We start from the raw sequence: 22,383 nt of genomic DNA on the forward strand, positions 1-22,383 counted from the left end.
GTGCTAGTCACTGGTAATCCAAAAGTTTACCTTTATGCTCACTACATTTTAATGAGTAGACAAACAGAATATCATAACAGAAGTAAATTTTATAGCAATAGGTGACCTGTACAAGGCACACCAAAGGAGAAATTTTTAGATTATCATCTCATGTGGTTTGGTTTCTTTTGTGCCTAGCAATGGAATTTTAATAAATGTTTGATAAATCAATGAATAGATAAATGAATAAGTGTTGAATATGAACAAGCCACATGTTCATGCAAATATGGCTAAGTTGGTTTTTCTTGAGGAATGTTTCAGACTTTCATCAAAGAAGAGGTCAATTCAGAGTCTTCAAGTCCTACCCTAGTCCATTACCAGTGTTTCAAGGTAGGAGGCAGCACATCATTCTCTCCTAGGACCCCAAGGTGGCAAGGTAGGGAAGACTTCTCCACAAGGGAACCCGGAGGCTCATCACAGCCTCACCTCCAGGGAAGGAAGCAAAATTTGAATCTGTCCTGGAGACTCCTCTGCCTTTCAGGACTCTATGTGGCACAAGGAGAACAACATTCATTTTTCAGAAGCTCTACTAGGTAATGTGCCCAGCCTTGATGAAAACAATGCTTTGGGAACCATCAGAAAATTATAGGAGCCCACAAAAGTAAGTGTGGAGCCTCGAGCCTGACTTTGGTAAATACGCCATTTATATCATCTAACGGGGATGGCAGGGTGACCATTGATCAGAACAGTGACTCTTCACATTTCCCAGCACCTCTTAGTGAACTCTAGTAGATATCCCAGGGTACAGTCACTCTCATCCCACATTCCTTTTCTGAAGTTGTTAAATCAATGCCACATCAATAAAATAATATGGAAATATGAGCTCAGAAAATCACTGGTGAGCTAACAATCATTCCCACTCCTGGAACTATAATTGGATCTAGACAACTAAGTTGGCTCTCGACAACTATGCTGGACTACAGCCTTCTTGTGTGCAACCTGCAACAATGCTTTTACTCTCTTCTACTTACAGCCTGACTTCCATCTTCAATACCTTTTATAGCCCCACTGGTTTTAGAAACTATCACATTTCTCTTTAGATCTGTAACCTTCTGTTATGTTCTCAGGTTTTATCCATGCTTACTTGCACAGTTTTGGTAGCCTGTCCTTCCTCCACCCTTACCAACCTCTGTCTTGCCCTAAAACTTGGAGAGAAGGCCTGAGACACCAGGAACCACATAAATGCTTCTATAGTATTCTATAGACAGAACCCAGGAGCCCAGTCATGACGTTTCCTGAAGAATAAGTATATACTCCAAGGAGAAGGACCTGGGTTCAACCCCCAGATGAATTAGTAACAGTGTGACCTTGTCAATCTTGTTGAGCTACAAGGTTCTTGCGTGTAAAATAGTAATTATATAGTGATAATATTAGGCCCGAAGGACCTCTGTAAGGGACAAAATAGAAAGACATATGAATATGCTTTATAAGCAGTATTCATTGATATTTGGTACTCTGACCAGCTCAAAATGAAGCTTATGAAAAAAACAATCTGCAAGTCTGGTCTTTGTAGGGGAGAGCTGGTCTTGGTAGTAGAATGTCCCTCATTTGATATTTGGTAGTTTAAAGTGAGATTAAAATGGACAAGGTGGGTGGAAGAATTACACTTACATTGAGACTTGACGTCTATGGAGCAAACTGGGAGAAAATATTATTAGAAAAACTAAGCAAAACTTCTAGATTAACCTCCAGAGGAAAGAGCAGAGTTGCAAACTGATTAGAGCACAACTACAGACCAGTGACACCCCCACCTGTAGGGCTAGAAACAGAGATCGCGGAAGCATGATCTCTGCAGGCCCATTTATACACACAGTATAGACACACTAATGCTGAGATGCCAAAAGCTGTGTGTCGAAGGGAGAGTGAGTACTAAATATCAGGAAAACACATGCAATGCAGAGATTAAGTGGCATGGGTTGGGCTCGGAGGCTCCAGTTTCCAAATAAGCACCTGTGCTCATCACGCCTGGCTGCAACCAACCCTATCATTCATCGATTTTAAGAAGCCTAGATTCAACACTAACTTGAAAAAAGAATTAACATGATGATCTTGCTGCCGATGAAAGTAATACATGGGCAGTTTTGAACTATTTCATCTAAATTTGCCACTATTAAATTCACATGTGCAACAAAGCAGTTGGAACCTCATATCAGTTACAACATATGGATTCTGGAAAGCGAGAGCATGGCAAAAGGTAGAGGTGGGGCGTTAATTGTAAATGTGCTTTGCGAGCAGCCCCAAGTCATCAAGATGGATTATTTTCCCATTGGGAACGTGTACATAAACGCACAGACACACACACACACACACACACAAAAACACATACACACAACTTCAAACACACGAACTCTCTTTTGCTTCCCTCCTGCTTCAAAACATAAGACATTAAATAAAGAAAAAAAGAAAGAATTAATTAATTTTCATATCTGACCTCTCTTTTCAGAAAGAATGTAACAAAGCAATATTTTTTTTCCTATTGCCTACTTGGTTTAAAATTTTTAAGCAGTGTTATGGGAGGAAAAAACTCTAAACACAAAATGAGAGATCTCATTTTGATAATGGTTACATACCAAATACACAAAAACTTGGATGCTTAAATACTGTCCATTATTTCAGTTTAGACTTTTGCTAATGTTTTCCCTAGGTTTTCTCCATCAGAAAATTGTTCTTGGTGATTGACAATATTTTCATGAAGTCTGAAAGCAAATATTTGTCCCACAGCAAGAAAGAGGGCTAAATTTGATGTTTGACAAAAAGACCATCCCTATGCAAAAGATCAAATGGTTTCCAAGTTATCAGGCCCCTGACCAAGAGTTGTCAGAAAATAACCGTGTTGAGGAGAATTTCAGGTGGAATCATGTCACTGAAATTGAGACCAAAAAAGACTCTGAATTTGGTTATTGTTATAATTATATATCTTAGGTTCTCAGCCTCAGACGAAAAAGAACAGACATCATATGGGCTGGGACACCTTCTAAATCTAATACTTTTATGTAACCATAAAATATCAGTATTAACAGTAACAAACATTATTTTGAATACTTAAAATTCTCCAAATATCATGCTTTTGTTTTTACATACACTATCTCTTTGAATCTTCACACTAACTCAATAAAGTAAATATAATTAGCAGCATCTTACAGATGAGAAAAATTAGGCTCAATTAAGAGACTTTGTTGCGGCCACAAGGCTAGTTAAAATTTTATCTCTTTTAACAAGAGATAAAATTTAATGCACAAATTTTGAAACTCGAAGCCTATGTTCTTAAATACTATATAGTTCCACCAATAAATGTGTTCACTAATGACTTACAGTCAACTGTATCTAACATACAAACAACAAAGAATAGGAGTGAGAGGAAGGCTGAGCTCTAGTTGTGTCAAGGGCCCCATGATCCATTTAGTTCCATGAGTCCATGATGGCAGCCAGCTGTGAGCTGCACAGGAAGGAGTTTCACTTCCAGTGTCTGAGTATAAAAGCCTGGGAAGGACACAAGCCAGAAGAGCAAAAGACACCAACAGTTTGGAAACATGCACCTTATTTTGAGTTAGCCTTTTCTTCTGGTGGGACTTCTCCTGGTTTAGAGTTACTTCCACTGAGTCCTCAGGATGAGATCACACTCTGATGATGCTTGTCCCAGATTGCCACGATCTGCTCCCATGTATTGACCCCAGCAAGCTTGATACTCAAGGCATAAAAGCTTTGACTTCACTAGCGAAGCCAGCATTTCTCCTAAGAGGCTTAATGGGTGCTTTGATAGTGAATGAAAATATCTGCATTTCATAATTGTACAAAGGCAAAAGAGTGATGGATGAAGATGGAATCTAAACACAAATATATAAATACCTCAAGTTTGTATTTGTAACAAAGATGCTATCAGCATACGGTTTGTGTGTTTATGCTTTGGAGGGAGGCAGGCAGGAAAACAATGCCTTTTCTTAGGAGGGCAGGATTTGGATAGTATCATCATTGTACTGCATCCTGAGGCTACTAGCATTCATGGGAGAAATACTGAGGCATGGGCACAGAGAGAGGCTGAAGAATAAAATGGTTACAACCAGGTTGTGCTAACCCCCAGCCCCCGTAACTTGTTGATGGAAAAATCAGCCAAATGACTCTCTGTTGACCTAGTCTTTGAGAGGAAGGTATTAGGTGGCAGTTATTCCTAAAAAGAGGTCACTATTAAAGACGACAAAAAGCAGCTGGTAGAGTCATTAACCGCTGTGGTTTCAAAGCTTTGGTATTAATATAAAACCTAGTGCTTGTTTCAAATGTAACGCAGAATCCTAGAAAAGACTAAGAGACTAAACAGTCTCTGCAGATGTAAGAAAGTCTTATTTGAGAAGATACGTAATCACAAATAAGGATAGTTTTTACCTTTTAAAACTATCAGCCGAGAAGCTCACAAAAAACCTCAGAGCAGCTGATGGCAGGTATGTCTGATTATTTCCCTGCAATGGAAAGAGAAACTGAGGTCCGGAACTCTACAAAAACTGTCCCCAAAACTGTTGGTGACAGATGTTTCCGGAAATGAGTACTGCATGATGTATAGGGCCTGTGGCATCTTAGAGAGAATCTTGATTTTTTTGAAAATGAAGGTAAATTAAAAATGAAACATATTCTTTTTGTAGAACATGAAGTAACTTTTGAATTCAGGGGTAGTGCCATTGAAGGGGCTGGCCCAGGGTGGCCGGTCATTCTCACATTGTCCCTAGTTCTCCAGTATTGGCCATATCAGGAGCCAGGTTTTCACTTTCTCTTGGATCCTGACATCGTGGGGGGAGGGGAAGGGGGAAATGCAATGTCATAGAAAAGAAAAAAAGTCAAGATCAGCAGACAAGAAGGAAAATAACTGGTAAGTTTTAGATTTAGAAAAGTTTTGGATTCATCTGTTTATGAGGAGGAAAAGAGGCCAAGAAAAGGCAGCAATTTGTCCACGTGCTTAATTAGTGAGGGGCAGGGGCAGTAGCCTGGTCTGCTGAGCTCCCTGGACTCCCTGATCCCAGCCCAAAATAGTTTCCAGTTTTCATCTGCCAGTTGCTTCAGAAGCTTTTCTAAGGAAGACAGTTCATAAAACGATCCAGAATTCATCCTCCTCAGGTGACAGGATCATTACTCTTTATACAACCCCTAGGTCTCAGCCTATGAACAAACACTTGTTTGTTTCTCTGTCTACCCTGTTCCAAACCAACGAACTGGATTTTGCCAACAAGAGGAGCTGTTCCCTGTGCCTGCCCCTGAGAGTCGATGGCTTCACAGAGATCCCTCGCAGTCCTGTGCAGACAGAGAATGCAGAAGGCAAGTCTCCTGGGGCCACTTGTGGACTCATGGTTTATAACTTGTTGGTTTTGTTTTTTTTTAAAATTGTTGTTTTTTAAAGTCCTAACCCTTAGGCCACTGGCTAACTGATTTATCTTCCCTGGGCAGTACTTGCCAGAGAACGGACACTATGGCCAGAAAGGGGAGAGGCTGTGCCTAAACTGGAATGTTGGAGGTTTTTAACATTTTATCTCTGTCACTCCCTACTGTAATCTCCATCTAACAAAAAATGTGGTAGCTTTGATCCACTGATGCTTTCTCTCTCTATGTCCCCATACCCTTTCAGGAAGGAGCCTTCAATTCTCCAGACTGAGCTACAGTACAACCTCAATACTCACCATAGTGAATTTCTCAGTCTTTTTCTCTCTGCTCCATGCAAGCACCCTGAATCTGAGATCTGGTTCAAAGGTTTTCTCCATTCAATCACTACTGGCTGATTAGGCAATGGCAATTTGAGCAATAATCTGCAGAGCCCTCCCTAAGCACGTGCTCTTTCTCTCTCTCTCTCTCTCTCTCTCTCTCTCTCTCTCTCTCTCTCTCTCTTTCTCTCTCTCTCTCTCACACACATACACCAGTTTTCCACCACCAAAGGTCTCTTTTTTACAGAACAGTGACTCATCATTGTGACAGTTTCTGCATCACTAAATGGGAACAGTTGTAAGACATCCTCATCTTCCCAGGGCATGAGGTGCTTCAAAAAAAGAGAAGCACAAAAGAAAATGTTTGTATCTGGCAGTTTTTGCCATTCAGTCACCTGCTTTCCTACTTGGGTTCAGGAGCCGACTTGATTTCTGTTGTCACCATGCTGGTTATATGACTCCAGTCTCTCCAAGAGACTCCCTTGATGGGGCACATGATTTTGTAGCAACCATCCCTTGCTGTTTCTCCTCTTTTCTGGATGGGAATGAAGCATTGCTAGCCTATGGCTTGAAGTAGGAGTCCCCGTCCCCCCATGTACTAGTACCAGTCCGTGGCACAGACCTGTACCAGTCCATGGCCTATTAGGAATCGGGCCATACAGCAGGAGGTGAGTGCAAGGCAAAGAAGCATTACCGCCTGAGCTTCGCCTCCTGTCAGATCAGCCATGGCGTTACATTCTCATAAGAACATAAACCCTATTGTGAACTGCACACGCCAGGGATCTAGGTCATGTGAGACTCTAATGCCTGACGACCTGAGGTGGAACAGTTTCATTCCGAAACCATCCCCCACCCAACCTCATCCATGGAAAAAACTGTCTTCAATAAAACCAATCCCTGGTACCAAAACTGTTGGGGACCACTGGCTGAAGGAATTTAGACTAGGGGCTGCCAGTCTGTGTTAACATGTGTTTAGTTTCCCCTGGGATGACTGCCCAATAAGCTACCCAAGTGCCCTAGAAATCATAGTTACAGAGGCTCAGGGGTGATGACAGAGTGTTCCAAGTCTTCATCTGTCCCCTTTAGTTCATTCGAGAGGTCTTTTCCCTCATGAGAAGAAAATGCTTTTTAAAAAAAAAAAAAAGAAATAATTGCTACAAACCTGTAGCACACCAGCCTTAGGAAATATTAGAAAAAAACTCCCCCACTGCTGGAGAGCTGGTTCTCAAATCTTAGCTGTTTATCCAAATACTTGACATCAGCTTCCTCCTGGAATGTACTCTATCTCAAAGAGGAAGAAGAAATACCCCAGTTTGTTGCTTATAAGTTGGCAGGAAAAGGCCTGCATGTGATAAGCTTGGACTTCTATTGTAAGGCTTTATTTTTCTAAATAAATCCATGTATACAAGGATTTTGGGACCGAAATAGTCACTGAAAAGTTACACTTCATTGCCTGTTTGGCCGAAACCAAGGCTAAAGTTCTCTAGAATGGGTTTTGGTAAGGCGGATTTCAGGTCGCAGTAAAAAAAAAAAAAAAAAAGCAAACCACAACAAAAACCTTTTCTCCCTATGTCTCTTTCTCCTCTGAAGCTGGCAGAGCATCCTCCACAAGCAAGATCAGAGGATGTCCCAGGTCATCTTTTCTTTGTGGATACTGCAGGTCTACATGAAATAGTGTGTTTTTGTGGGGTGCTGTCCCTTAGGACAAGTGAAGGACTGATGAGAAAGGAAACTGTGCGAGGTATCACAAAGACATCCACGGGGCAGCCTAGGAAAATATGTTCATATGGAGGGAAAATATCAGTGTGCATATATCCCTTTTAGTGCTGCCTTCCCTTTTCCACTCTCACACCAGCCCCAAAACATTTCAAAAAGTTAGTTTTGGAAGACTGACTTTGTCTTATTCTGAAATGTGTGCCCAGTAACAGAAGTGAGAAAGTCATTCCAGTCTTCATCCAGTCACCTGAGTCATGACTTCTTCTTTTTGTTCATGTAGCTTCTTTTTGTTCCTCAATCTTTGATTACATGATCATTAGCAAAAGTAAATTCCCGAAGTGAAATCACAGTTAGCTGTGCATTTTGGAGTAGTATTAGAGTTAAGACGTGCCATCAAAGAGGTTGCCATCTAGAATGTTTACTCTCTTTACTGTGCCCCAGGGGCTTTACATGCATTTGCCCATTTTATATTCACAGCAACCTGCAACTTTATTTTTATTTTATCCTACAGAGTGAATACCTATTTGCCGAAGGTTACTCAGCTAGTGATATAGGAGTTAAGAAGAAATTATTTAGGCAGATAGTGAGGGTGAGGAAGTCCTCAGTAAGGTTTTCCTTTTAATGAAAAGCAGCCCCCAAATCATTTTCTTTTCTAACAAAGAGCAGCCTGTAAAATTGAGCTACAGACATAGACAAGCAAGCTAGAAGCTTGCGCAGGTGAATGCTAGCAGTTGTGCCAATAGGAAAAGGCAACCTGGAACTAGGCATGTTCAAAATGGCAGCTCCATCTTCTCTTCTCTTTGCCAGCCAGGTGTACAATAAGGAGCAGACAACATGGCACTGGCCAAGTAGAAAGCCCATTTGCATAATAAGATTAGGATGGGGTGGCCCGCCTTCCCTGTGTGCTACGTAACATCACACCTGATCCAACCAATCTGCGGGCCCTACAAAAATCAGACACCGCCTTCTCCAGCCTGCCTATAAAATCTGGTGCACTCAGTGTAGGCTGGAAATCCCATTCGGATACTCCTCTCTTTTGCAAGAGAGAGAGCTGTTATCCTTTGTCTTTGTTTTGCCTATTAAACCTCTGCTCCTAAAGTCACTTCTCATGTATGTCCATGTCCTTAATCTTCTTGGTGCCAGGCAATGAATCCTGGGTATTTGCCCCAGACAACACCACCACTTCACTAGGAGTTAAAAGAACTTGAAATGCAAATTCATGGTCATCTGGTTCCAAAGCCCAAATTTAAAAAATGTTTTAATGGCGATAAAATACACATAACATAAAATTGACCATGTTAACTATTTTTAAATGTACAGTCCAGTAGTGTCAAGTACATTCACATTGTTGGGCAACCATTCTTCAGAACTTTTTCAGTTTCCCAAGCTGAAACTCTGCATCTATTAAGAACATCCCTTTCTTCCAATCCCCAGCTGTTGGCAACTATCATTCTACTTTCTGTCTTTATGGATTTAATAATTCTAGGTACCTCATATAAATGAAATCAAATGGTATTTGTAACTGGCTTATTTCACTTAGCATAGTATACTCAAGATTCAGTCATATTGTTGTATGTGTCATAAATTGCATTTGTAATATAAAAAACTACACCTTGATATATTGTATACTGATTAGCAGAGATTTATAATTATTTTTATGTTTTGCCTTCTATATTCTATAAAAGAATAAAAAGCTGAGTTACAAACCAAAATTACAATAATAAGAGTTTTTACATTTGTCCATATTTTTACCTTGGCTAGAAAATTTTATATTTTGGTATGACCTACCATCCATTCATTTTAACTTAAAGGATTCTGTTTAACATTCCTTACAGAACAGGTCTAGTAGTAATGAATTTCCTCAGTATTTTTTTAAATCTGGGAAGTTTTAATTCTTTCTTTGCTTCTGAAGGACAGTCTTGCTGCATATAGAATTCTCAGTCACAACTTTTTTTTCTTTCAGCATTTTAAATATATCATCTCACTGCTTTTTTATTTACAAGGTTTTTACTGAGAAATCTGCTGACAGTGTTATCGAGGACACATTGTATTTGACTAGCCATTTTTCTCTTTCTGCTTTCAAGGTTTCCTTTATCTCTGACTTCTCACAGTTGACTATATTTTAGTGTGAATCTCTTTGGATTATCATACTTGGAGTTTGTTTAGCTTCTTGTATTTGTTGATTCATCTCTTTTCTCAAATTTGGGCAGTTTGGGGTCATTATTTCTTCAAATACAGTAGTTTACCATCACCCACAGTTTCACTTTCCACAGTTTCCATTGCCAATGGTCAACAGCAGTTTGAAAACATTAAATGAAAATTCCAGAAATAAGCAATTTATAAGTTTAAATCACATGCCATTCTGAGAAGTATGATGAAATCTTATGCTGTCCTGCTCTGCTCTACCTGGGACATAAATCATCCCTCTGTCTAGGATATTCAAACTATATATACTACCTGCCTGTTAGTCATTTAGTAGCCATCTCAGTTATCAGATTGACTGTCATGGTATCACAGTACTTGTGTTCAAGTAACCCTTAGTTTACTTAATAATGTCCCCAAAGTGCAATATAGGTGATGCTGGCAATTTGGATATACCAAAAAAAAAAGAAAAAATGTTCACGAAGTGCTTCCTTTAAGTAAAAAGGTGAAAATTCTTGATGCAAGGAAAGAAAGAAAAAAAACATGCTGAGGTTTCTAAGATCTACAGTAAAAGTAAATCTATCCATGAAATTGTGATGAACGAAAAAGAAATTTGTAAGTAGTATACATAGGGTTTGATACTATATTTGGGATGTTGGAACATACCCAATTGATAAAGGAGGACTACTGTAAGTTCTCTGTTTTTTGTTTCTCTCTTCTCCTAAAACTTCATAATGCGTATATTGGTTTACTTGGTAGTATCCCACAGTCTTTCAGTCTCTGCTTACTTTTCTTCATTCATTTTTCTATTGACACCTTAGACTCAATAATTTTAAATGATCTGTCTTTAACTTCATGGATTTTTTTTCTGCCTATTCAAGTCTGCCATTAAAACACTAGGCTGGGTGCGGTGGCTCACGCCTGTAATCCTAGCCCTTTGGGAGGCTGAGGTGGGTGGATAACTTGAGGTCAGGAGTTTGAGACCAGCCTGACTAACATGGTGAAACCCCATCTCCACTAAAAATACAAAAATGAGCCAGGTGTGGTGGCATGCACCTGTAGTCCCAGGTACTTGAGAGGCTGAGGCAGGAGAATTGCTTGAACCCAGCAGGTGGAGGTTGCAGTGAGCCGAGATCGCACCACTGCACTCCAGCCTGGGCAACCAAGGGAGAATCTGTCTCAAAAAAAAAGATACACTATCGTAAATGTTTGAATTCAGTTATTGCATTTTTCAGTTCCAGAATTAATTTTTGTGGGGTACTTTTTTATAACTTTTATCTCTGTTTTGTTTTGTTTTGAGACAGGGTCTCACTCTGTAGCACAGGCTGGAGTGCAGTGGCACAATCTTAGCTTACTGCAGCTTCAACTTCTGTGGGATCAGGTAATCTTCCCACCTCAGCCCTGCTAGTAGCTGGGCCTGGAAGCGCACACCATCATGCCCAGCTAAGTTTTAGTTTTCAATAGAGACAGGGTTTGCCGTATTACCCAGGCTGGTCTCTAACTCTTGGGCTCAAACAGACCTACCACCTCAACTTCCCGAAGTCCTAGGATTATAGGCATGAGCCACAACATCTAACTAATTTCCATTTCCTTGTGAATATTTGCATTTTGTCTATGTATCTTTTTTTATGATTTTCTTTACTTGTCTGCCTGTGTTCTTCTTTGGCTCATATTTAAGAATATTGAGCATATTTAAGACAGTTGTTTTAAAGTCTTTGCCAAGGAAGTCTGAAACCTGTGTTTCTTTAGGGTTAGTTTCTGGATATTTATTTTGCTCTTTGAATGGGCCATGCTTCCCTATTTATATGCTTCATGGTCTTTTTTATTGAAATCTGAGCATGAAAAAACAAAAAAACAAAACAAAAAGAAAACCAGTTACCTCTCCCGGTCTTTGTGGACTTGTTCCATGCAAAAGAAGACTGTTGCTATTTGGTCTGGAATGAAGGCCCAAGGTCGTCTCAGGTCTTTTCTGGGGGTGTCTCTCCTGGGCCTATGTGTGTGCTTCCCTCCCCGCCCCGCCCCTTGCCCCCTTTTTTTCCTATATACCTTAAAATTTCTTAATTTCTCTATAAGTCTCACACTTGCTTCTTCTCAGGGCCTTATGTCCTATTATATCCCTCTGTTTATAATCTCTTGCCCCAGGTGCCCACATATCTGCAGTTCCCCTGCAGCTCTCACTATTGCTTTCAGCAGCCCCTAAACTGATATACAAACTATGCCATTATTCTCATCAGCACTCCAAGTTAAGTGAAACAGAACCCAGTCTCTTGAACAGCTTCCAGAAACATCAGAAAATTGTGAACAGTTCCACCATTTTTCTTCCACTCTGAGGGAGGAACCAGGAATTGAGCAACTTTCTCCCAACTACTCTGCTCTGCACCCAAGAGTAGATAGAGCCAAAATGATCAACAATGCCATGAAATTCTCTACCAGGTTGAATGTAGCTTTTCCTAGATTAGGCATTTGCTGACTTCCTGCAGATTCTTAACTGGTTTCTAGCATTCTCATAAAGCTATGTTGGTCCATATGTTGCTCTTTTCTTGGTGGTTCCATGAGGGATTAGGGCTCCCTTACTTGTCCACAACCATGCTGATATCACTCTTAAAGCCTGTATTTCTTAACTGTACCGTATCCTTCCCATCTGAAGATGAGATAGACACACAAAAAACAGAACCATTTAAGCAAGTGTACAATTAAGCAAAAAATCATGAGCACAGATTGAAGATAGAGGGAAATGATTAAAGCTAGAATAACAAAAGTGAACTTCATGGACGAAGGGAGAAATTGGACTGAGTTTTACACACACGCACACACACACACACACACAGAGAGAGAGAGAGAGAGAGAGAGAACAGGACAATTTTTCATTGTTGGGAATCTTCCATAAAAGAAGAAATCTTGAATCTCCAGATCCTTCTAAAATCACTATGAAACATTTTCATCAAATCCAAAAATGAGGAAAAGGAAATTAGTCTTATAATAAAGGGTGGGAACAATTTGTTTATTATTATTATTTTTTAGACTGACAGATGGCATCTAGAAGTATGCTCTATGGTCGTTAGGGTCTTTAGTACCTGCAGGGGACGTGGACGTTTTGAAAACCCATCAGTCACCAAACAAGAGACTCTGTGATTAGAGAGGCATGAATGGCTGAACTATTTCTTAAGAAGGATCACATTTTTTAGATGAAGGTCAAATTGACATTTGGAATCTGAGATCCTGCTGTGGTTGAGGTTTAACAGCTAGTTTGAAAGGCTTGTTTTTTACTTCATACTGTTTGTAATTGTTCTATTTTCCAGATGTTTATTCTTAGAGCATTTCCCACAAAAGTAGGGGAACTCCTTTTGAAAACCTGGATGGTTCAGACTTCTTTGGGCCAGATATTTTAGACTAAACTAAATAAAGAAGAAAAGGGAAGAAAACAGTGCTTGCAACGTGTCTGAAGATTCTGAAGAAATACTCTACACAAAAGCAACAAAGGAGGGACCAGGAAACAAAGTATTAATTTCGTATTCCCCCATTAGCTTACCACCTGTTCTGTCTGATCGTTACTCAGCACAGAGAGGGGAAAAGGCTAATCTGTAGCACATTTTTTATCAACAAACTTGTAAAAACCCCTGCCTAATTATCCCATTGAACTTGTGTCCTCCCAATGGAAGGCTGTTTCCCAGCCTGGCTGAGAGCCAACTGCAGCAAGCTGGTGTCCATAAGCATGGCTAATGACAGCCCACTTTCACTCCAGGAGTACCATAATTGCCCAGAACAGTTTACAGATCCATTATTTTATGACCATATTTCAGAAGGACTGGTCGGAGGTTGACAGAGTAGGATTCCTGGTAATGCAGTATATGGGACTGGCATCACTCTGGACTCCAGATCATTTTCTGGTTAAAAAATAAAAACAAAAAAATAAAAAACCTCTAGGCGTTTCCCGCAAAACAGCTGCTTTCCTGACAAAAGTCTATCAAGAAGCCTTGGTAATAGGAAGGCAATGTGAGGGAACAAGAGGAGCACTGGACAGGATGTCAGAGCCCTTGTTCAACCCCTCACCAGTACTATAAAACCTGGGCAAGCCCCCAGATCAAGGAGCTCAGAATCTCATCTACTTTCAGACCTGCAGTTCTGCAGGATGCTGTTCTCCTGATTAGGAACTTACTGAGTTGACATGCCAGAAGTATTTATTGCCAAATCCATATGCACTGGAGACTGATCTCAATTCTCAGACTATAATTTTAAATAAAACAAAGTCCCTGCCCCTCATGGATCTTATAATCTCATAGTAGGCACTCAATAAATAACATAATGTCAAAAATTATAATATCATTAGTGCTGTGAAAAAATAAAGGGGGCTGAGGGGAGAGTGTGGAAAAAGGATAGCGCTGCTATGTTATACAGAGCTGTCTATGAAGGACATTTTTGAGAGGCAATATTTGAACAGAAGTCCTATTAAAGGAGAGCAGAAGTCATATGGATATATAAAGCTAGGGTCCTCAAACTGAGGGAACTATTAGACATACAAAGTGTAGCAAAGGGCTCAGTGTGGTGACAGCACAATGATCAAAGAAAATGGTAGTATGTGAGAACACAGAGGAAAAAGAGGTATAACACAAGGATCTTCTAGGATATGGAGGTTACTGAAGAACCTTGAATGGGAAAATTCCACAATCTTCTCTGGGATGTGAAGTTTCACTCTGGCTGCTCTGCAGGCACACGGGGAGGCGAGAGTAGAAGAGAGAGACCAGGAGGTCTGGCTATGTGAAGATTCCCAGTGAGATGTAATGGGGCTTGTACCACGGTTATCACTTTGGAGATGGTGAAACAACACTCAAAACAAATGATGCCTAAAGCCACCGGAAATTGTTTATATTATTCCACCTAGCCAGGCTTTACATAGTCTCTCCCTGTCTTAGGTTTAAAAGCATTCATGCCATGGTAAAAGATTTGTCATTTGACTATTTCTCAGCAGATGTATGTCTCATATTCTCCTCCTGGTTTTTATAGAACTACTAAGTGAATTACCACACTTTATGACCCCTGTTACCTATGGTAATGGTCACTAGCCTTTTTGGGTTTTCCCCAGTTGCTGCTATTCTACTTAGAGGAGGATGGCAGGATAATATGATGATTGTAAGTCCCAAGACTAAAGTGAGGTCAGTCAGATTGACTATTATTACTAAGTCAAAGGCTGGGCACAGTGGCTCATACCTGTAATCCCAGCGCTTTGAGACGCCAAAGTAGGAGGATTGCTTGAACCCATGAGTTCAAGACCAGCCTAGGCAACAAAGTAAGACCCCACCTCTACAAGAACTTTGAAAAATTAGCCAGGCATGGTGGTGCACACCTGTAGTTCCAGCTATCCAAGAGGCTGGGGCAAGAGGATCCTTCGAGCCCTGGAATTCGAGGTTGCAATGAGCTATTATTGCACCACTGTGCTCCAGCTTGGGTGACAGAGCAAGACCCTGCCTTAAAAAAAAAAAAGTGAAAAAGTAACAGATTTTGATAATGTTGCAGAGAAAAGAGAATGCTTATACATTGTTGGTGAGAACATAAATTAGTTCAGCTACCGTGGAAAGTAGTTTGGAGATTTCTCCAAGAACTTAAAACAGAACTACTATTCAACCCAGCAATCCTATTACTGGATACATACCCAAAGGAGCATAAATCATTCTACCAAAATGACACATGCACTCGTATAGTCATTGTAGCACTATTCACAACAGCAAAAACATGGAATCAACCTAAATGCCCATCAGTGGTGGATTAGATGAAGGAAATATGGTACATATACACCATGGAATACTAAGCAGCCATAAAAAAAAGAATGAAATAATGTCCTTTGCAGCAACATGGATGTAGCTGGAGGTCATTATCCAAAGTCAATGAATGCTGGAGCAGAAAATCAAGTACCAGAGATTCTCACTTATAAGTAGGAGCTAAATATTGAGTACACATGGATATAAAGAAAGGAAGAGTAAATACTGGGGACAACTAGATGGAGGAAGGAGGGAGAGAGGCAAGGGTTAAAAAAAAACTACCTATTGCGTACTATGCTCACTACCTGAGTGACCAGGATGATCATATGGATAATTTGGGATCATCCATATCCCAAATCTCAGCATCATGCAATTTACCCGTGTAACAAACTTGCGCATGTACCCCTGAACCTAAAATAAAAGGTAAAATTCAAAAACAGAAGACTAGAGTAAGAAAACCTGGGTTCAAGTCCCAATTCTAACACTGGGTCACCTTGGACAAATTACTTAACCTCCCTACACTTCATATTCCTCATTTGTAAAATAGATATTATAGTACTATCCTCTTCCTAGGATTTTGTTGTGAGAATTAAATCAAATAATATATGTAAAAGCCTTAGAACAGTATCTAGAACACAGTAAGTACTCAACAGCTATGATATTCACAAAATGAATGATTCTTCTCTCTCCCAAAGTCAGATTCTGGTCTATCCAATCTTAGAGGATAGTTTTACAGGGATGCCCAAACCTCTCTCCTGAGTTGCAGCTAAGAACCTGGAGTTAACCTGACTTAATTTTCCCAGGCATACCAAGTAAGTAATCCTTCCAGATATAGCCTTGAAGTTGAGGGCTACAACACATGAAAATTTGATTTCCTTTGGTACCCATCAGAAATTCATCCTTGACTAATAAATATAGATTCACATTTCTCATGAGAAGGCCCAAGACAGTAAGTCAATCTTACTGTAGAATGTCGGTAAGATTTTGAACAATAGCCATTCTCTGATAAAATAAATGTAGAGTGGGAGCAAGATGGCGGTCTGAACAGCTCCTGTCTCCAACTCTGGCCAGCTGACCTAGAAAGACGGTGATTTCATTTTCAACTGAGGTACTGGAGTTCATCTCACTGGGGAGTGCGGACGGTCCCGGTGCTGGTCAGCTACTGCAGAAGCCCGACCAGAGAGCTGGAAATGGTGAGGCATGTGCCCTCACCTGGGAAGCGCCAAGGGAAGGGAATCCCTTTTCTAGCCAGGGAACTGAGACACACAGCTTACCTGAAATCGGGTAACTCCACCCAATATTGGCGCTTTAAGCAAACAGGCACACCAGGAGATCATATCCCCAAACCTGGCGGGAGAAGTCCCGCATACGGGAGCTACTCCCTCATTGCTAGCAGCAGTCACTGTGATCTACGGCAAAGGCAGCAGCGAGGCGTGGGGAGAAGCCATGCGTGCTGAGCTTGAAGTAGGTAAACAAAGCTGCTGGGAAGCTCCAGCAGGTGGAGCTCACAGCAGCTCAAAAACCTGCCTGTCTCTGGAGCTGGGGATCAACGCTTGCAAAGAAACAGCCGATACCTGCCACAGAACTGGAATCCCAAAAGCGAACGGAACTACCTACTCCAAAAGTCCCCAACCCCTAAGCCCTTAACTAGAAAACGCCTCCCCGAAACGTCAACACCCCCCTCACAAAGGTGAATACCTGGAAGCTTCCAAAAGCAAGAATCAGACAGGTACACTTTCGCTGTTCAAATATTCTATCTTCTGCAGCCTCTGCTGCTGATGAGCAAACAGGGTCTGAGTGGAACTCAAGCAATCTCCAACAGACCTACAGCTGAGGTCCTGACTGTTAGAAGGAAAACTATCAAACAGGAAGGACACCTACTGCAAAACTATCCAGTACATCACCATCATCAAAGACCAGAGGCAGATAAAACCACAAAGATGGGAAAAGCAGAATAAGAAAAGCTGGAAATTCAAAAATAAGAGCACATCTCGGCAAAGGGCCTTGGCAGCTCATCGCCAACAACGGATCAAGCCTGAATGAGGAAAATGGCTTTGTGAGATGAGAGAAGAAAGGCTTCAGTCCATCAAATTTCTCTTAAGAGCTAAAAGGAGAATTCGTGCCCGTATAAAGAAACTAAAATCTTAAGTGGAAAAAGAATTGTGAGAAATAGACTAATTAATGCACAGAAAGGTCATAAGCGAAATAGAAAGAGATGAAACAAAAACCACGAGAAATGCGTGACTCGTCACAAGCTTCAGTAACGACTGATCAACTGGAAGAAAAAGAGTATCAGCGATTGAGGATCAAATGAATGAAATGAAGCGAGAAGAGAAACCAAAGAAAGAAAAAGAAATGAACAAAGCAAAGTATGGGATTAACAAAGACAAATCTCCGTCTGGTGGGGTGCCGCAAGAAAGTGAGAAAATGGAACCAGTTGGAAAACACTTCAGGATATATCATCAGGAACAACAAAATGAACGAATAACATTAAAATCCAGGAAATACAGAAGCATACAAAGATGCTCCTCGAGAGAGCATCCAAGACACATAGTGCCAGATTCACCAAAGTGGGAAATGGGAAAAATCTTAAGGGCAGCCAGAGAGAAAGGTCAGGATTGCCCACAAGGGAAGCCCATCAGACTCACAGCAGATCTCTCGTAGAAACTCTCCAAGCCAGAAGAGAGTGGGGGCCAATATTCAACATTCTTAAAAGAAAAAGAATTTATAGCCAAATTTCATATCCAGCCAAACTAAGTTTCATAAGTGAAGGAAAATAAAATCCTTTACAGATAAGCAAATGCTTAGAGATTTTGTCACCACCATTTACCTTACAAAGGGAATTTCAGAGCACTCAACATGGAAAGGAACAACCGGTACCAGCCATTGCAAAAACAGCCATAAAAATGTAAAGACCATGAGGCTAGGAAAGAAACTGCATCAATAGCGAGCAAAATAACCGAGATTAATATAATAATGGCAGGATCAGAGGATCACATAACAATCTTAATAAATGAAATGGATAAAATGCTCAATTAAAAGACACAGACAGCAAACTGGATAAAGAGTCAAGACCCATCAGTCTGCTGTATTCAGAAGAGACATATGGAAGCTCAAAATAAAGGGATGGAGGAAGATTTGCAAACAAATGGAGAACAAAGCAGGGGTTGCAATCCCTAGTCTCTGTCCGAAACAGACTTTAAAACCATCAAAGATCAAAGAGACAAAGGCCATTGTAATGGTCAAGGGATCAATTCAACAGGAGAAGAGCTAACATCATGCTTAATACAGGAGCACCAGATTCCATAAGCCGTCGCAAAGACTTCGAGACCGACTCCGCCTAATATTAGTAGGAGACTTCAACCTCCACTGTCAACGTGGAGCAGATCCTTGAGACAGAAAGTTAACAAGGATGTCAGGAATTGAACTCATCTCTGCAACAAGCAGACCTAATGAACATCTATAGAACTCTCACTAAATCAACAGAATACATTCTTCTCAGCACCACATACTTACTCCAAAAAGAAATTGACCATATAATTGGAAATAAAAGCACTCCTCAACAAATGTACAAGAACAGAAATTATAACAAAACTGTCTCTCAGACCACAGTGCAATCAAACTGAACTCAGGGACTAAGAAACTCAATCAAAACACGGCTCAACTACATGGAAACTGAACCCAACCTGCTCCTGAATGACTACTGGGTACATACTTGAAATGAAGGCAGAAATAAAAAGATTTCTTTGGAAACCAATGAGAACAAAGATACAACATACCAGAATCTCTGGGACACATTTAAAGCAGTGTGCAGAGAGGAATTTATAGCACTAAATGCCCACAAGAGCAGGAAAAGATCAAAATTGAAAGCACTCTAACATACATGAATTAAAAAGACTAGAGAAGCAAAGAGCAAACACATTCAAAGCTAGCAGAAGGCAGAAATAACTAAAGATCAGGCAGAACTGAAGGAGATAGAGACACAAAAACCCTCCAAAAATCACTGAATCAGGGTGGTTTTTTGAAAAGATCAACAAAATTGACAGACCACTAGCAAGACTAATAAAGAAAGAAAAGAGAAGAATCAAATCGGCCCTTAATTAAAAATGATAAAGGGATATCACCACAAACCCCACAGAAATACAAACTACCATCAGAGAATACTATAAGCTTACCTCATACAAATAAAACTGGAAAACCTAGAAGAAATGGATAATTTCCTGGACACTTACACTCTTCAAGACTAAACCAGGAAGAAGTTGAATCCCTGAATAGACCAATAGTAGGCTCTGAAATTGAGGCAATAATTAATAGCCTGCAGCCAAAAAGTCCAGGACCAGATGGATTCGCTGAATTCTACCAGAGGTATAAGGAGGAGTTGGTACCATTCCTTCTGAAACTATTCAATCAAAAGAAAAGAGGAATCCTCTAACTCATTTTATGAGGCCAACATCATCCCTGATACCAAAGCCTGGCAGAACACAACAAAAAGAAATTTTTAGACCAATATCCCTAGTGAACATCGATGCAAAAATCCTCAATAAAATACTGGCAAACTGATTCAACAACACATCAAAAAGCTTATCCACCATGATCAAGTGGGCACCATCCCTGGGATGCAAGGCTGAGTTCAACATTCGCAAATCAATAAACATAATCAGCATATAAACAGAACCAAAGACAAGAACCACATGATTATGCTTAATAGATGCAGAAAAGGAAGCTTTGACAAAATTCAACAGCCCTTCATGCTAAAAGCAGCTCAATAAATTAGGTGATGGAGCATTACCTCAAAATAATAAGAGCTATTTATGACAAACCCCAGCCAATATCATACTGAATGGGCAAAACTGGAAGAATTTCGCTGAAACTGGCACAAGACAGGGATGCCTCTCTCACACTCCTATTCATAGTGTTGGAAGTTCTGGCTAGGGCAATTAGGCAGAAATCAGAATTGTCAGTTAGGAAAAGAAAGAAATCAAATTGTCCCTGTTGCAAGATGACATGATTGTATATTTAGAAAACCCCATTGTCTCTTGAAATCTCCTTAAGCTGATAAGCAACTTCAGCAAAGTCTCAGGATACAAAGTGTGTAAAAAATCACAAGCATTCTTATACCAATAACAGACAAACAGAGAGCCGTCATGAATGAACTTCCATTCACAATTGCTTCAAAGAGAATCAAATACCTAGGAATCCAGCTTACAAAGGGATGTAAAGGACTACTCTTCAGGAGAACTACAAACCACTGCTCCAGTGAAATAAAGAGGACACAAACAAATGGAAGAAGTATACCATGCTCATGGATAGGAAGAATCAATGTCATTGAAAATGGCCATGCCCAAGTGAATTTATAGATTCAATGCCATCCCCATCAAGCTACCAATGAGTTTCTTCACAGGGTGGAAAAAACTGCTTTAAAAGTTCATATGGAACCAAGAGCCCGCATCTCAAGACAATCCTAAGTCCAAAAGAACAAAGCTGGGAGGCATCAGCATTGACCAGAGTAACCAAAAGCCTGTATGGTGGGTACCAAAACAGATATAGACCAATGGAACAGAACAGAGTCCTCAAATACCACACATCTACAGCCATCTGATCTTTGACAAACCTGAGAAAAACAAGAAATGGGAAGAAAGGATTCCCTATTTAATAAATGGTGCTGGGAAAATTGGCTAGCCACATAGGTAAGCTGAAACTGGATCCTTTCCTTACTCCTTGCTCACGAAAATTAATTCAAGATGGATTAGAGACTTAAATGTTAGACCCTAATACCACTTAAAATCTAGAGGAAAACCTAGGTAGTACCATTCAGGACATAGGCATGGGCAAAGGAGCTTCATGTCTAAAACACCATGACAGCAAAAGCTAAGAATTGACAAATGGGATCTAATTAAACTAAAGAGCTTCTGCACAGCAAAGAAACTACCATCAGAGTGAACAGGCAACCTACAGAATGGGAGAAAATTTTTAATCTACTCATCTGACAAAGGCTAATATCAGAACCTACAAAGAACTCCAACAAATTTACAAGAAAAAACAAACAACCCCATCAAGAAGTGGGCAAAGGATATGAACAGACATTTCTCAAAGAGGACATTCATACAGCCAACAGACATATGAAAAATGCTCATCATCACTGTGCATCAGAGAAATGCAAATCAAAACCACAATGAGATACCATCTCACCAGTTAGAATAGGCGATCATTTAAAAGTCAAGGAAACAACAGGTGCTGGAGAGGATGTGGAAATAGGAACCTTTACTGTTGGTGGGATTGTAAAACTAGTTCAACCATTATGGAGAAAACAGTATGGCGATTCCTCAAAGTCCCTAGAACTAGATGTATATGGTAGCCATCCCATTACTGGGGATATACCCAAAAGGATTATAAATTATATACTATAAAGACACATGCACCGTATGTTTATTGCAGCACTATTCTAATAGCAAAACTTGGGATGTAAATGTCCATCAGTGACAGATTGGATTGAAAATGTGGCATATACTACCATGGAGGCCACTATGCAGCCACCATAAAAAGGATGAGTTTCTGCGTCCTTTGTAGGAACATGGATGCAGCTGGGAAGCTCATCATTCTTATGAAACTATCACAGAACAGAAAACCAAACACTGCATGTTCTCTCACTCATAGGTGAGACTGAATAGCAATCCTTGGACTCAGGAAGGGAACATCACACACCGGGGCCTATCATGGGGAGGGGGGAGGGGGGAGGGATTGCATTGGGAGTTATACCTGATGTAAATGACGAGTTGATGGGTGCAGCAGACTAATATGGCACAAGTATACATATGTAACAAACCTGCATGTTATGCACATGTACCCTACAACTTAAAGTATAATAATAATAAATAAATTAAAAAAAAAAAAAATAAATGTAGAATACTCGGTTAAACAAAGCTAAAGAAATTTATTTTTCAAGAGATTTCTTAGAGCCTTTAATATCTCATATGTATTGTAACTAAGTGCATAGAGGGGAGCCACTGTGTATATGTGGCATTTTATAAACTTGTAGGCTCATGGAAATATATATA

General features: G+C 40.2%; 1 protein-coding gene across 1 annotated transcript; it reads left to right on the plus strand.

The window, feature by feature from the left end:
- Window positions 1-291: 291 nt before the first annotated feature.
- On the plus strand, window positions 292-10,569 carry LOC110743389 (putative uncharacterized protein C1orf140). The gene is made up of 3 exons (XM_031666837.1): window positions 292-369; window positions 5,046-5,335; window positions 7,304-10,569. Exons 1-3 carry the CDS (start codon window positions 292-294, stop codon window positions 7,539-7,541), a joined length of 606 nt encoding a protein of 201 aa, XP_031522697.1. The 3' UTR covers window positions 7,542-10,569.
- The last annotated feature ends 11,814 nt before the right edge of the window (window positions 10,570-22,383 follow it).

The sequence above is a fragment of the Papio anubis genome, chromosome 1 (genome assembly GCF_008728515.1).
Source record: "Papio anubis isolate 15944 chromosome 1, Panubis1.0, whole genome shotgun sequence".
NCBI classification, from domain to species: domain Eukaryota; kingdom Metazoa; phylum Chordata; class Mammalia; order Primates; family Cercopithecidae; genus Papio; species Papio anubis.